Here is a 17,880-nt window from a genome sequence, read left to right on the forward strand (position 1 = left end):
CTGCTGCTTCATGGCACCGAGGACCGAGGGTCACTGTCCGTGTGGAGTTTGTGCATTCTCCCCGTGTGCGTGCGTCTCACACACAACCCAAAAAGATGTGCAAAGTCAGTGAATTGGCCACGGTAAATTGCCCCTTAATTGAAAAAAAAGAATTGGTTACTCTAAAAAAAAATTTTTTAATTAAAAAACAAACGGTTAATAGGCAAAAAAAGTACTTAAGAAATTGGGGATACTATATTAGCATGGATAGAGGATTGGTTAATGGATAGAAAACAGAGCGGGCATAAACAGGGCTTTTTCAAGTTGGGAGGCAGTGAATAGTGGAGTTCTGCAAAGGACAGTACTGGGCCTAAACCTTTTACAATCTATATGAATTACTTCAATGAAGAGACAGAGAGTAATGCATCTAAGTTTGCTGATGGTACCAGGCTAGGTGGAAAGATAAGCTGTTGTGAGAACACTGAGGATCTGCAAAGATAGATATATATACATACACACACACACACACACACACACAGGTTATGCGAGTGGGCAACAAGATAGCAGATCTAAGGGACATGTGAAGTTATTCACTTTAAGCTGTAAGAATACAAAAACAGAACATATGTTTTTTTTTAAAAAGGTGAGAAAAAGTGTTGATGTTCAGAGAGACCTGGCGCACTTGTAAAAGGAACGTAGAGAGTTAGCATGCAGGTGTAACAAGCAATTAGGAAGGCAAATAGCATGCTCCCCTTTATTGCCATGGGCTTGGAGCACAAGAATAAAGAAGTCTTGTTAGTTATACTGGGTATTGGTGAGGCCGCATCTGGAATAGTGTGCAGAGTTTTGGTCTCCACATTTAAGAGGTGGCACAACAAAGGTTCACGAAATTGGTCCCGAGGATGAGAGAGTGGTCCTAAACTGTGAGTCGGAGTAAATTGGGCCTGCATTCTCTGGAGTTTAGAACAATGAGAGGTGATCTCATTACAACCTATAAAATTCTGAAGTGGCTCGATAGGGTAGATGCAGAGAGATTGTTTCCACTGGTCGGGTAATCTAAAACATGGGGGCACAATCTCAGGTTAAGGGGCTCCTCATTTAGAATGAAGAGGAGAAACTTCTTCACTCAAAGGGCTGTGAATCTTTGGAATTCTCTACCCCAGGGGTTTGAGGTTGTTCCATCCTTGAATACATTTAGGGCTGGGATAGACACATTTTTGGTCTCTCAAGAGAATTATGGAATATGAGCAGCAAGTTGGAAAATGGCATTGAAGCCTACGATGGGCTAGTTGGTCTATTCCTGCTCCTATTACTTATGTTATTATGGGCACCATCTTTGTTCTTTACCTTACCCATAACCACTCTCATTGAATCAATAAATTTTTTTTGTTGCATCTCTCCTGCACTCCGGCTTTCTTCTTTCTACCCTACCCCTGCCACTGGCTTAAAATCTCTTATTTTCCTTGGTTAGAGCACACTTAGAGGACTCTATGTGAAGAGATAAGCTCCCAAATGGGAGACAGTTTGATAATTAAAAACTCCAGCATATCTGAACAAGTCTTACAGCAGGAGATGGTTTCAAATGGAGAAGCAGCTCACCACCACCTTTGCAAGAGCAATTAAGATAGGCTATGATTGCTGGTTTAGCAGCGACGCCCACGTCTCGCCTGCTACAAAGACTGTACTGAATGAAATATGCCCAAAAGCAGAGACTGGGGAATGGACTGAAAGCATCACCAGGGCCAGATCTTACACATTTCAAATGATTAATACCATCTTTGTATTTGTAATTGACTTTGAAAGTGCAAGAGAAAAAAGCTTTCAAGACGGACACAAAGAAACTGTTGAATAAAGCAGCAGTGGCAAAAAAGTGGAAAAGGTCGAGAAAAGAGAGCTCCTGCATCTGCATCCACTGAGTAATGAAGCTGACACCAGTATCTCCTCCAGCTCCATGAGGATCATGAACTCCTTGAACCAATGAGGTTGAGTGGCATAGCAAAAAATAGTTTTTATTGAGAAGTTATTTTTGCTGTTAAGTACCTACTCGTCCAACTTTCTGCAGTTCGTTTAATCGACAATTAATCTGTAAATACTGCAATTTCACTGGGAGGTTGTAGGCAACTTCCTTTTTTTCTTGAGCTCAATGGTAGATTGGCACAAATCCTCCCACTTGTGGCAAGTGGAATTCACAGCCACAAGTCACTGGATAATTTACACAACAATAGGGCACAATAATTAAATTGCTGTTATTTTGGCAGCAAGCTCTGTCCCATTAAGTCTAATGTCTATATTTGCAATAGGTTCTTAAGGAGACTGGTTACCTTTCAGTATTTAGCCATTTGGCCTGATTCAATATTTGACATGCTTAACTGGATAGCTATTTCCAGTACTAAATTAAAATCCAGTTGTGGTTGATAATTTAGGTTGCTAAACAGCTATTTCAGTACTTCCATGACATATGGTCATAAAGCCCTCACTTGCAGCATTATCTTTCTAACAGTTGGTGGGGAGGGTCACGTGATGAGAACACAGGAGCGACTGCGTTTTCACGAGCTCCGGATCTGCTCCTGAACTCCCTACAGTACAGAAAGAGACCATTTGGTCCATTGAATCTGCATCGATCCTTTCGAAAGGCCACCCTACCTGGGCACAATCCCCCATGCTGTAACCTCACCTTAAGGGAGAATTTAGCATAGTCAATCAACCTAACCTACACATCTTTAGACTGGGGGAAGAAACCGGAGCACCCGGAGGGCACCCATGCAGACACGGGGAGAATGTACAAACACCAGTCACCCAAGGTCTGAATCAAACCTAGGTGTCTGACGCTGTGAGACAGCAGTGCTAACCACTGGGCTACCGTGCCACCCTGTCTGGAACCTATCTTTTGTTTTTGTATTTTTATTCGAAATTTTTACATCATAAATAACAGAAAAGAAAAATAGAAACAGAAGAAAAAACCAAACACCCCCACTCCTGAACAGAGCAATGAAAACAGTGAAAGTAAATAAACAACTAAAAAATGCAATGTCCAATGAACAATAACCAATAATAGATCCCCAACCAAACGTGGACAACCCCCCCCCCCCCCCCCCCCCGGTTGCTGCTGCTACTGACCATCCCCTAACGCTCAGCCAGGAAGTCTAGGAACGAGTGCCACCGCCTGAAGAGCCCCTGCACAGATCCCCTTACGGCAAATTTCACCTTCTCCAATTTAATAAACACTGCCATGTCATTAATCCAGGATTCCGCGCTTGGGGGACTCGCATCCTTCCACTGAAGCAGAATCCTTCGCTGGGCTACCAGGGACTCGAAGGCCAGAATACCGGCCTCTTTCGCCTCCTGCACTCCCGGCTCTTCTGACACCCCAAATATTGCAAGCCCACAACTTGGCTTAACCCTGGAGTTCACCACCTTTGGTAGCGTCCTCGCTACACCCCTCCAGAACTCCTCTAATGCTGGGCATGCCCAGAACATGTGGGTATGGTTTGCAGAACCCCCCGAACATCTCACACACCTATCCTCACTCCCAAAGAACCGGCTCAGCCTTGCCCCGGTCATATGCGCCCTGTGCAGTACATTAAATGTATCAGGCTAAGCCTGGCGCAAGAGGAGGAAGAATTCACTCTTCCCAAGGCAGTCGCCCACGTATCCTCATCGAGGAACCTATCTTTTAACTTCATCTTTTAACCTATTTTTTAAAATCCACGTGTCCATTTCTTATGTCTTTTCTTGGTTTACTTGGTTTAAACTGTTCCAAGATCTGTTGGTCAGTATTTTGGAACTGTAAAGTCGAGACAAAATGATTAAATCCTTGTTGATCTGTGGTGGCTGGAAGGAGTTGGGGTGGGGCTTTGTCTTCAGTGGTGCAATATCTTTGGGAGGTCTCTCTCATCCTAACGGTGAAGTGTATACCGATGGATGATGGTTGCTTATGAGGATATTAATCCATCGGAAAGTCTCGGCTCAGCAGGGCAGGTTGTCAAAGGGCAATTTCACGAGTTGAGAGGTGTTTTTTTTTTAAAATGGTGGCACTGGAGGCACATGCGGAGGTTCCTGCTGCAGAGAGAGCACAGTCAATGACGCACAGTTAATCCTGTCGTTGACGCCAAGGGTGGGATTAGCCTCCTGACCCCTGGTCCTGTGTTGTTCTGTTCCTGATGCCGGTCGAGAGGGTTAGGGATGGCTGAGTTGGCCGGGTCTTCCCCGCATTGTTAGAGCCTAGGTTGTGGGCCGCCTGGGTTCGAGTGAGAAGACATGTCGGAAGCAATGAGGTTTCGTCCTTTGGTCATTGGAGTCCGTGGAAGATCCTGGATTGCTCACCATTTTTGATCCTGCTATACCGTTGCTTATACTTCAATTGTGCACTGGTGGAGAGTCTTTATCTTGATAACATCCTCGCATTTCAGTTGGATCCTGGACTTTGCTCCCTGATAATTATGTGCTGTCTGTTGATGTTGTCAATATATTTGCTTGCAGGGAAGTGAAAAATTTGGGTTGATGTACTGCACCGTTGGTTATCCTGATTTAATGTTATGCTGAATGTTGAGTTCTGGATTTGCACATTTTATCCAAATGTATCCTTGCTGGGAGGATGAGCAGAGTCAGAGTGGTACAAGGGGTGGAGGGGAGGGGTTGTTGGGATTAGTTTTGTCCTTGTTATGTTAGAGGAAGGCCCCCCACCCCCCCAAGTGTGAATTAGTCCTTTTTTTAAAAAAAAGTTTAGCACCATTCCTTGTTCAGGCCCAGACGGACAGCGCGTTATCCTGTTGAGGACTGGGACTTGTACGGCTCCCCTTTAGGGACGAATCAGTCATTTCTCCTGATATGGGTCTCCCTCTTTGACTGCTGGGTGTGATGGTAATCCTTGGGGCTTAGCTATCCTGAGTTACTATTTGGTGACTGGTTCGGTCAAGCTCGGCTCCGAGATCAGTGATCAGTATCTTGCTGCTCCTTGGGTGGATAGATCCATTTCTTTCTATGGGAGACTCGAGGTTGAGATTTGAGGCTTGGGGTGCGCGGTCCTCCACTCCGTGAACAGAATATGTTGGGCATTTTGTCCTGATTCACCGGGTCTTGTTTGTACCTGTTCTTACATTGACTATTGTTGTGCGCTGTCCCTGTTGCACATTGTTACCCATGGCTATCCTTTTTATTTTGTTTTGTTGGATGTGATTTCTGTAAAAATGGAAAACTCCAAAGAGGGAGGCGGCCAGGGAAATCGGGGAAGTAAAGAATAAGGAGGGTAACATGGTCTTGGATCCAGGGGGGGTGAACAAAGTCTTTAAGGAATTCCATAGTAGCTATACGAGTCGGAGCACCCGATGGGAGCGGAAGGGATGAGGCAATTTTTGGACCAGTTGAGGTTTCCAAAGGTGGAAGAGGACCTGGTGGAAGGGCTGTGGGCCCCGATTGAATTGGAGGGGATTGTCAAGGGTATAGAGGGCATGCAATCGGGTAAAGCCCCGGGGCCGGACGGTTACCTGGTAGAATTCTATAAAAAATTTTCGGAAATATTGAGCCCACTCCCGATGAGGACCTTTAAGGAATCCAGAGAGAACGGAACCCTCCCCCCAACAATGTCACAGGCTTTGATCTCACTCATTCTTAAACGAGGGAAGGACCCGGAACATTGTGGGTCATACAGGAACGATTTTGCTTTTAAACGTGGATGCCAAATCGCTAGCTAAGATTCTGGCCACAAGAATTGAGGATTGCGTCCCAGGGGTGATAAGAGGAAAACCAGACTGGGTTTGTTAAACTCAATACCAATGTCAGGAGACTTTTGAATATTATTATGATGCCCTCAGAGGGTGTGGAGGCAGAGGTGGTAACAGCGATGGACGCAGAGAAAGCCTTTGACCAGGTGGAGTGGGAGTACCTCTGGGAAACGCTAGGGAGGTTCGAGTTTGGTCAGGGCTTTATTGGCTGGGTGAAATTGTTGTACCAGGCGCCTGTAGCAAGTGTATGGACAAACTGATGTGTTGGGTAAGCTGGGTCTATGTGGACTGCGTTTGATGTAGTCTAGAGAGAGACAGGCTTCCAACACTTGATGAGATGCAACACGATTTTATTTAACATCTAACTATATTACATGCTTAACTGTGGGTTGACACTATGCTGACCTGACTGGAGACCTGAGGCTAGCCTGACCAGACGAACTGGCTACCACATGGTGTTTGGAATGGCTGCTGCTCACGAGCTCTGACTGTCTCAGAGGCTGGATCCCGAAAGAGCAGGAAAACTGGTGCCCTCTGGCTTTATAGTGGTCGTGTCCTGTCTGGTGATTGGCTGCTGAGTTCTGTGTGCTCACTGGTCACGAGGCAGGGGTGCCCCCTCTCCCCGTTACTATTTGCCCTCGCTATAGAGCCACTAGCTATGGCGCTCAGAAGGATGGGAGATCTGTTCATAGACGGAAGCTTTCCCAGTTTGAAGGCGCTAGAGGACAAATTTAATCTGCCGCCAGGAAACGCCTTCAAATATCTGCAAGTACGAGCCTTCCTGAAAAAACAGGTAGTGGCCTTTCCGACGCTGCCGCCACTGAGGATACAGGACAGGGTGGTCTCCGGCACCTGGGTGGGGGAGGGGAGGGGAGGGTGTCGGATATCTACCAGGAACTACAGCAGGCGAGGAAACCCCGGTGGAGGAGCTCAAGGGCAAGTGGGAGGAGGAGCTAGTTGGAAGCGGGTCTGTGGGCAGAGGTCCTGGGCAGGGTTAATTCCTCCTCATCATGTGCCAGGCTCAGTCTAATTCAATTTAAGGTGGTCCACCAGGCACACACGACGGCAGCGAGAATGAGCACGTTTTTTGGGGTAGAAGACAGTTGTATGAGGTGCAAGGGCAGCCCTGAAAACCATGTCCACATGTTTTGGGCATGCCCGGAGCTTAGAGTGTTCTGGCAAGGGTTTGCGAGGGCAATGTCCAAGGTGCTTAACACACGGGTGGTGCCGAGTCCAGAGATAGCGATCTTTGGAGTGTCAGAAGACCCGGGAGTTCAGGGGGCGAAAGAGGCCGACGTCTTGGCCTTTGCCTCCCTAGTAGCCCGGAGATGGATTTTATTAATGTGGAGGGAGTCGAAGCCCCCGAGTGTAGAGACTTGGGTTACCGACATGGCTGGGTTTCTCAGCCTCGAGGAAATAAAGTTTGCCTTAAGAGGGTCTACGCTAGGGTTCTCTCGGAGGTGGCAACCGTTCGTCGACTTTCTCGGGGAAAATTAAAATGTCAGCAGCAATCCGTGCTGGGGGGGGTGGGTGAGTGCTTCATTAGGGTGGTGTGGGAAGACTGGGTCGCGTGGGGTAATGTCTATTTAATTGTTATTGTATAGTCTCTTTTTGCACTATGTTAATGTTCACTCTAGTTTGTTTTGTTATTATGGTTACTACTGTTTTATTATGAAAAATTCTGCAAAACCTTAATAAAAATACTTTTTTTTAAAAATGGAAAACTCCAGCAAAAAGACAAATAAAATTGAAGATCTTTGTCAAAGCAGACTGCAGCTTAATCCCATTGTTTAGCGTTAATCTAGTGTTGCATTACTCATTTAGAACAAAGAACATTACAGCACAAGAACAGGCCCTTCGGCCCACCAAGCCCACGCCAATCCAGATTTCTTATTTTGACCTATTACTTTATTGACCAAACAATCTGTATCCCTCCATTCCCCGCCCGTTCATGTGTCTATCAAGATACATTTAAACGTTGCTATCGTTCCTGCCTCCACCACCTCCACAGGCACCCACCACTCTTTGCGTGAAAATGTTTCCCCCCCCACATCTCCCCTAAACATTGCCCCTCTCACCTTGAACCTGTGACCCCTTATAATTGAGTCTTCCACCCTGGAAAAAAGCTTCTGCCTATGGGAAACTTTATTGTATCCTTTAGCTTACATTATTGGGAGAATCTGTGGAATATATATATGAGACACCCCACCTGAAAAATAATTCTAAACCACAGTTCTGTTGCCTCTAGAAATGAGATCCGCAGTTAATTAGATTTTCTGCAACAAATTCGAAACTTTGTGAACTCTCCTCCCCCCCCCCAGTCTAATTGAATTAGACTGAGTTGAATACAGAAGGTTCATTCTAGGCAACATACAGTCAGCAAAGCTATTTCTATAAATAAATTTTAAAATATTTTAAAATTAATAGAGTACGCAAACAAATGTGTCAGTTCACCATTGTAGTTTTGGCTTGATGGTTCAAACCTCCCATAACTCAATTCCCAGGCCTTGAGAGACCCTGGTCGGTTTATTTCAGCTTGTGCACAAAGTAACTCCCATGGCTGCCAACAAAACAAGTGTCTACAATTCAAAAGCAGTTCTTTGACTTGTACAATGTCTTGGGGCATTCTCAAGATAAGAAAGACAAATGTGTTATTTCTTTCCAAAATTGAATTAGAGAGGTGTCTAGGTACACAGTCTGCTATCTTGTTCCTTGAAGCTCAATATCTTCACTCACCTCAGAACTCAAATTTATTTTCTGTAATAAAAGCCATTTATTGTTCGAAATTACAGCATAGAAGAATGCTATTCATCCGATAAAGCCTATGGTAAATTTGATGGACCGGTCTAATCCCATTTCCCTTTCCTTTACTGTATAACTTTGTTCTTTTTCAAGTTCTTTTCCCAATTCCCTTAAAATTAAATCAGTTTAGCCTCAATTGTTGCCTACGGTAAATTAAGAAAAAATCTTCTAACTTCCTCTTCATAACATAATTATCATAAACTGCTATCTTTCACAATACTTTGCACTCAATATGTCACTTTATCATGGCTGATCTCCAAAATCTTAAACATGTTGGAATGAACTGGGTTGCAAAACCACTGAACTGCATTACTCTTTGATAGGTGGGCAACCTGCTCGAAGCTCATGTCTATTTTATTCTGAAACCCAAGGGTTAGGAAGTGTACAAGAACATCCAGGCGGAGACCAACTTTCCTACTTCCCCTCTCTTGCTGTAAAGAACTCCTGTCAGCATCACGATTAATAGTGACTCCACAAATGTTGAATTATGGTTGCACATTCAGAATATTTAACTCCCAATTTTCTCTCTCTCCCTAATGGAAAAAGACGTCTGTGGTCCTTTGTGGACTATGGCTAACTAAAATCACACCAAGAGAAACAATATTACATGAGGACAATATTGAAATAATTAAACATTATAGTACTAAATGCTTCAGCTCAACTTCTGTACAACATTGTCTTGGCCAATGGTTACATATCTAGTAAAAATTTACTTTTTGGTGGGGATGTATATCACTTCCTGTTTCTTGTCTCACAATCTTCCAGTTTTGCTTTCAATCTTCATACCATGTGTCATCACTAAGTGGTTGAAAGCTGCTCCACAACTTCTGCTACCAATGCTGTTCAACGGATTAACTGGCAGGCTGTCAGTACTATGGAGGCATGGCGATGTCAGATTTCAACCAATTTAGCTGGAAGCATTCACCATACAAATACTTCAGCTGAAGTATTCACACAAGTGTAAACACTAGGTTCATTTTTCTCCTTCAGCCTTCAGAACTTAAAAAAAAAACTGTTGTCCAGATTCTACAACTGCCGCACATGTAAGCACGTAATCAAAATATATTGAGCACACTCTGATTAACCCCCCAGAAACTAGGCCCAGGACCTACCTGCCGCCGGCACGTCTGGTCCTGCCGAAGGTCAATTGACATCTGGCTGGGCAGCCAAATCTCCCGCGGGGGTCCCACCATGATGGGGCTGGAAAATTCTGGTCTACGTTTCTCAAACAAATCAAGTTTTTGCAAGAAGTTTCTTCCAGCACCGGGATTCATTTTCCTGATTATGTCAGGTTTCCATCCACATTATTTTTGCTTCAACCATGATATCTATCCTTCTACAATTTTTGTGTGATCTACAAGGTGAGCACTACTCCCAAGCGAATACTTGGTCATACACCAAAATAGTTATTTTTGAAATGTACCATTCAGGATAAAACATCCTGTGTGCAGTCAGTCCTACTGAGACAAAAATTATGCTCAGTCAGGACTTTGGAATAACGAACTAATACAATGAGACGGTGTTTAAAGTCTGAAAAGATGTAATTTGAAGGCTAGTGGCAAGGAGGTGTTGTGAATCAGAGGTTGCTTATTTCTTCAGCTACAGGACGTAACTTTTAGTTTAAAGTATTACAATGCTGGTGCTGTCCTGGAAGTTTCTATATCCATACCATTATATTATCAATTATTATCCCCAAGTCTTTCTGCCTTCTTACTCCAACATATAACACACACAAAAGCCATCTGAGCAATGACTTCATATTAGAAACAAAGGAACCCACAAAATAGTGATGAATAAGTCAACAAGCATTTGGAATGGTCAGCCTGAACAAGGTCAATATCAACTAATGTCTGAAATTGACTTTGAAAACGTCAAGAGAAGAAAGCTCCCAAGAAGGACATAAGGAAAGCCTTGAATAAGGACACTACTAAAGAGTGGCAAAATGGTCAGAGTTACTGCATCTACATCTACAGAGTGTTGAAGAATGTTCACCTGACAACATCCAGTGCCACGAGGGGCATGAACTCCTTCGTGAACAAGATTTTGGAGTGCTTTTCATTGAGGCTTCCCACCTGACTATTGCAACGACGTCAGATTATGTCCTGGATGGTCCAGGCTGCAAAGGGCTGGCTGTGAGCCAGGGAGTTGGCTGAGCATGCCAAAATGGAAGGATAAAAGTGTTGGCCAAATACACGAGTTCCAAGTAAACCGCCACAATACACAGAAAAACAATACCAATGAACATAAATCCAGATTAGAACTACACATGCTTGAACCAATGTAAAGAATGTAGATGAAGATGAACTGCACTTCCATAATATTCCACAGTGACCAAAACCAGGGTCATTCAGGGTCTGGTGAAATTGAACTGAACAAGTTGATGAAAAAAAAACTGACTTTACAGTATCTTACAATATTCACCCACCAAACATTCTAATGTCTTTACTTACGATAACTGATGCTTCAAAATTAAATTCAATCATAACACAATCATGTATTATATTTTCTGGTGGATACTAAGAAATATATCAAGAAACAAGAGCATTTAGGGACTAGATGTTACCATGGTTTAGACACTGACTTTGCACTTGTGCTGTTAAGGTCTAATTGATGGATGAAAACTCTATCAGCCGATCATGAAAGTCCTATCTAAAATTAGTTTGTGCAGTCTCAAATCAGTTTGTAGGTAGTGATTGTTGATTACGTGCCATCATGACCAGGTGAGAAGGGGTGAACTGGTTCCCCTCTCCTCGACCTCCTTAGTTAGTCCCAAAAAATGTTTAAGTTTTTTTTCACAACGCTATGTCTTTTCAAAATCAGAATGCATTAAACTTTTTAAGCTGTGAGCACTAAGGAGCCAAACAAGCTTTTCTAGAGTCAAAGAAGGAGCAAAGTTATTAACCATTAAACCAGGCCTACACAATAAAACGGCAACATTAAGCCTTCGCCCTCATGCAGTCATTTGGACATGCACACGTGTACATAAAAATAGGGAGTTAAAGTCCAATAAAAAGCATCCTTTGATTACCTTTGGGGTATAGTTTTAAACACTGCAGCTGGTTTCTTGGACGCGGTCAGATGCAGAGGATATTACATTTATTACGAAAATATTAGTCCACTGGTAGCTTTCTGATATAGTTGGCTTCTCAAACCAGGTGACACAATTATTCCAAAAGAGAGAAGCTATCAGCCTTTTTCCTCTGAAGATTTGGAATCGCTCTCTAGGGGATGGGCAGGCTGGTCTTGAAATTCTTCACCCATTATTTATTTCCAAGAGGTCTTGGATGTGCCGGTCTGTGGCAATCATTGTTTCAATATCCAGTACTTTGCATCTATTCTGTCTCTTCCTTAGATATTTACAAATTTTGAGTATTCTATCCTTCAGATACCTGCCTGGTATCAGTTCTAAAAGTGATCCTAAAACAGGAAAGTGTTCCTAACATGTAGTCTTGCTGGTAGTGGTCGCAGAACTGGAAAATGGAAAACTTCACTGTGGTGTAGTTTATTAGCTTTTCTGGTGTTGAGTTTAAGGCATTTTACCTAGTTATATCTGACCCAAGATTATTACAATGACTGACAAAATAGGAGATGGGTTGCATTTACACTGGTCCAAATACAAAGTGTATAGCAACAAACACACATTGTAAATGACTGCAAAATTATTCTATTATAAATTAAGAACGTTCAACATCAAAGCAGTAAGAGAGAAATCCATGACATTATTTAACTAGGGTGACCAATGGAGATTGCAGATCTCATTTATACTGGGCAGTGGAGAGATAATTCAATCCCTATTTTCAAAGATGTACCATTTTTGTCCATATTTTCATTATAAATTTGAATATCCACATTTATGACAGTAACTGCATAGATAAACATGTTAACCTGTAATTGCATCCTCCCACAAATGGTAGCGAGCCATGAATTGGAAGTGTAATTGCAGTGTGACAAGTTTACTTTGAACAGTTTCCAATATAAATGTGAACCAACAAATTTATATCGAGAAAAGTCTACAGTCCCAACCATAGATTCAAGAATTTTTTAGTACATTACAAATTAATACACTATCGCAAGTTACAGAAGGTTTGTGTTTGTGGAGTTTGCATTGTGCAAATAGACTATCACGTTTTCCACATTAAAACTACACTTCAAAAAGTACTTTATTTGCTGTAAAGTGTATTGGTTCATCCAGTGGTCATAAAATCACGATACAGAAGCATCTCTTTCTTTTCTATGTTGGAACAGCGTAGTTTGCAATGTAATATAGAATGCTTATATGGATTATGAAAGTCAATTACTTCACAGAAACAGGTGATGGGGCTAGACAATCTTCCACGTGCAGAGGTGGCCATTATAGCCTGTTTCTACTGTGGCCATAGTTCCAACTGGGAAAAGTAAGTAAAATCATAAGAGTAGATGAAAGGGCCAAATGTAATTTTGTTTTCCGCAATTTAGATTCTAGGTTCACACAGGCTTTGCTCTTATAGTTTATGACTGGAGGCTGTAAATGGACAAATGCTTCACAATAAATAATTATGTTCGTATCTATCCATTAATATATAAAAATACACAATCTTCTCACGTTCCCTTTTACAGCAATAGTATTTTTGTAATGCCTCCATCTGGCACCTCACTCATTTTGTGAACAAAAAAGTGAACAAACAGTTACTAGCTGTGTCATGGTCAATTCAGCAGCTCCACTTCCACTTATGGATGGAAATTTGAAAACCACTTCACTACTACAAAACCATCATTATACAGGTTCAGGGGTTCAAAATCCTAGGATACAAATAATCTTAGAGGCTGTCGACCTCTGAATTTTTGTTAAATAATTTTAACTTTATTTTTAGCCATACACAATATTCTCCTAATATTGTGCATCCAACTCCATTTTAAACCCTATCTTGAAAACTCTAAATATACCTTTTTAAAATACCTCCTCCCACTCTAATTCTTTTTCCCTTTCCAACACATTTACTCTTATGATTTTGCTTACTTTTCCCATTTGGAGCTATGACGGCAGTAGAAACAAGTTATAAATGACCACCTCTGCACGTGCAAGATTGTCTTGAATACAATGTGAGCTACTACGAAGAAGCACAAGAAATTGACAGATTGTCACATTTTAAAATACAACAGTTCTCTTTTCAAATGAAATATCAACTGTGGATAATGAAATTACCATATCTGTTTACAAAATAAATTGCAGAAAATAGCAGATGGTTATGAGCTGTTGGAAAATTAAGTAATCTTTGCAACAGAGCAGCGAGCACTTTATTCAAAATAAAATGACATTCGTACAAATATAAAACATCTATAGGCGTGACAAGTTATTTTATGACCTCACAGTTATCAGCATAAAACACTTTACATGAGCAACAGTTCAATTCAAGACTGGTTTTCTATTGCATTGCGTTCCATAACACCAATGACATCCATGTTTGTGGACTTTATGTGATCTACATGCAAGCAATATGTTGCAAACTAAAATTGTACTACACTTGTGAAGGACGCGTAAATTCTTCTTTTAAAAAAATCTATGCTTGCAGAGTGCCAGTCAAAGTGGTGGCAGATCTTCACCATGGTCGCCAGTCATGGTGGAACCACTTCAATTTGAACAATCTGTTCTATGCTCCATCCTTGGCAGAGAAACTTATCCTATTCTTAACACCATGAATAAAAATAATTGCTATTAAGAGATGAAAGAAAAACATCAATGACAGGAGGAAAAAGAGAAGGCAAGAACGAACAGATGAACGAACATTGGGCATACTGCATAAATAAATGAATATGATAACAGTATGAAAGTTGAAGGGAACAGAAATCACTCAACAAGTTTAAAAATGCAAGCAGAATGTTTTGTTGATATTGAAACATGATTTTAAAAAGGCATAATTTAAACATGCAATGCAATTGGTCAGTCCATTTTAAAATATGTCTGCTACAAATGCATGTAAAGTAAATGTTTAAAAATCACTGGTAAGTTAGCAGATAAGAAAATCATGTTTAACATCTCCATATGTTTGCACTATGTGTCACCGCCTGAACATTTCAGGGGAGCCTCTATGTTCCATAAAGCATGGTAGCACAGAAACAGGAAGTAATAAACAGTAACTAAAACTTAGGTAATACATCTAAAATTAGCATTCATGGGAATGAGGATTACATTATATGAAATGTCAGAGATTCATTCCTCAGCAATTTTTCTATACATTCATGTTTTGAATTCAGATATCACACCAATATATTTGAACCATTAGTTCAAAGCCTTTTCTGGCTCCACAAAATTGGGCATTCTCAAATAGAGCAGTAGTTAATTATGGCAAATACCTTACAAATAACATATCAAAACTAAGTGGCAAGTAATAACACAATCTGTGTGAATAGCGCAATCGGTAATTTACCAAGAGTGAAGTGCTGCAGTACGTGAGCACCTATTATGTACACCGTTTACAACTCAGGTGAAGTGCTTTTAAAAATGTGTTTTCACAAAACAATTTTGCTCCAGGGCAACTGTTCTGCAATAAAAGCCCAATGACTTGGCAAGATCTTCAGAATTGTAGTTGCCATGACAAGAAAATTAATGTGTCATGCACAAAACAGCATCTCTTGGGCTTCCTGTTTAGATTAGAACAGGTTATCTACTTAGTTGTGGAGTCAATGAGTTTAGTAAAGAAAGGCAACTCATCTAAAGTCATTTGATGATAAAATAGTGTGCTGTAACTCAGTGAACACATGTGAGAGACCTGACAGAAATAAATTCCGAGTGAAAAAAGAGGTGATAGACGTTTGAACAAGCTTCTCGTACTGTTAATGAACAGAGAAGTGAAATGACCTTGCAACAACATTTAGATAATTTATACTATAGTCATGTTAGGAAATTCAAATAGTCTTTAGTTTGCACTGACTGTGTCACATGCTACAATTTATATTCAGTCGAATTGAGTAATTAAAGAAGCATTTTGGTAATTTTTCTTAATTAGTACTTAGATTAAATGTTTGGTTCACATTTTTGAAACTCTGATGTTTTCCTTAGACCTCTGTGGTGACTGAAAAATGTTATCTGCTTTTAAAAGCAACACAATACTCGAGTGCATTCAAAACTTGGATTTTGTTTACTTAGCAGTTTTAAATTATGTGTCCATTATAAACAAATGGGAAAAAAATCTGTAATAATAGAAGTACCACTTAGAACAATCAAAACTACAGCAAGCCAACATATAGTTAAAAATCCCTCCAATTAAAAACAAAGAGAACAGTAAATGAAATCACTTATTTGTTTAAGGATAGGAAACAGTAAAAGTGGTTTATTTCATATTATCCTTATGTGCCATTAAAGAAAATAATGTTGACTCAAGTAATAATAGTGTTAACAGGAAATGTAGTTTCTCCCGAAAGCATAAAGTAAGATTGCACTCTGAACTTCATGATGACGTACAGATTTAATCTGAGTAAAGCTTCCCAATCAGACATTTTCAACCTTCCTAGAATATGGGGGAAGGGGGAGGCGCTACACATTTTCAGTGTTCTGACATGATACTAAATGTAGAATATCAACATAGTAACCCTAGCTATTATGGCCCTGCTTGTTACAATCCTATATGGTGTCTTGAATTATTACCCTTGACACTATGTTTTAAGTCTGAAAAACATAAGACAACCCATTTAACATGCTAAACATAACTACAGTAAATTAAAATGATGGAAGGTGGATTAACCAACTATTTGTTTTAAACTATTAAAGCTCTACTGGCAACATTAAGAAGCTTAAGTTTCCATAGCTAAAAATATCTCAATATTCTTAGCTTTGGCATACCTCAAAAATAAGTATGGTATCACATAGCTATCTAGCGCTGACAGATAACTACCACGTGCTGAATAAACAGGTTCCAGAAATAGCCACGTTCAAAAATTTAAGGTTAGAACTATTTAAAAATCACACCAATACTGAGGTTGCTGGACACAATAAGCAACAATCTTTTGCAATGCATCTATTAAAAAGAAACCAATCAACAGTTGCAAGCAACATCAAGTAACAAAAGTATTCATAAATACTCAAGGAGCTATTCATAGAAGTTATTATATATTTCATAATGTAAAAACCTTTATATACAAAAGAAGCCAGGATCATTAACACAACTCAGTTTAATATATTTTTTAAAAACTGCATTCAAAGTATTTTGCACATGCTGGAGACATTACCAAGTGAATCATTCTGCTTACCTGAGGTTGGCATAGTGTGCATCCGACTTTGTGGCAACAATTCTAGGGGCTGCTCTCGTCCAGATACACCATCTGAGGAGAAACACGATTCAGTTTCATAAATAGTCTGTAACATCTTTTTTAGTCCAGGCACTTTGGGCTTCAGTAACATGACAAAGTCATCAAACACTGAATAATTTTCAAGTCTTCTTTTACAAACAATGTTTTTTCAACTTCTAAGCTGTTGAGTATTGTCTTATCCTTTAAATGCTGCTGCTGAAAGCAGTGTATAAAATTCCCCAGTTCCTTTTTAACACAGTCAAGCCTGGTGAAATGCACAGTGGAACAAACATCCTTAATTAACGTTGGGATTTTCAATCCAACCGCTACAGCAAACATTCAGTCATCTTCCTTTTAGCAAGAGATAAGTCACACACCATGCAACTTTGTGGCTAGATAGGGAAAGTCCTTTACCGAATAGCAACCTTAAATACACTGACAGGCACAGTTCAGTCGGAAAATATTAATCCTGTCACTGGCACTGAGAGCAAGCAACCTTACAAGCTGCCTACTGCAATAAAAGCTAGCACATTTACATACAAGTCAACAATAATACAGCCTGAAGCAGACTGAAATAGAACAATGGGAGGAGCCAACTATAAATAGGTCATGCAAGCTCTGGGAACGAGGAACCTTCATACAAACATAGACAACCAATCAGCAGCTTTAAAATATCATTTCCTAGCTCGTGCACATTTTAACTCCATGAATGTTGTTGCCAAGAGTAACTAATTGCTACTGTATATTCAGCTCAAATGCAATGAGATAACAAAGCAGGTACAGGAATCGTAACAGAGCAGAAAACTCTCAAATGCCCATACAACCCCAAAGCTTTCAAAAAGATTTTTTTTAAAAAGTCATTTATGACATTATACTGTTTATCATTTGTAAACCATCAAATACACATTCTTTTAAAATCAATCAGATTCAAATCGTCTTTCCGAAATAATGGCCGGAATTGCGATTCAATTTTCCCACTGGCCACGCACACCCGTCAGCAGGTTTTATGGCAGCATGGGGTGGTTACAATGGGAAATCCCGTTGCCAACTGGTGGAAAGATAGAATCCTGCCGCCAGCAAATGGTGCGCAGCCGAGAAACATGCGACTGGGGGAACC

General features: G+C 40.8%; 1 protein-coding gene across 2 annotated transcripts in view; it reads right to left on the minus strand.

Moving 5' to 3' along the window:
- hdac5 (histone deacetylase 5) overlaps nucleotides 1-16,875 on the minus strand; it is a 204,508-nt gene extending 187,633 nt beyond the window's left edge. For both annotated transcript variants that reach the window (XM_038778838.1, XM_038778839.1), the window contains exon 1: nucleotides 16,725-16,875. In XM_038778838.1, coding sequence (XP_038634766.1) covers nucleotides 16,725-16,875 — 151 coding nt within the window. The remainder of the gene's footprint in view (nucleotides 1-16,724) is intronic.
- Nucleotides 16,876-17,880: the final 1,005 nt, after the last annotated feature.

The sequence above is a fragment of the Scyliorhinus canicula genome, chromosome 19 (assembly GCF_902713615.1).
Source record: "Scyliorhinus canicula chromosome 19, sScyCan1.1, whole genome shotgun sequence".
NCBI lineage: Eukaryota > Metazoa > Chordata > Chondrichthyes > Carcharhiniformes > Scyliorhinidae > Scyliorhinus > Scyliorhinus canicula.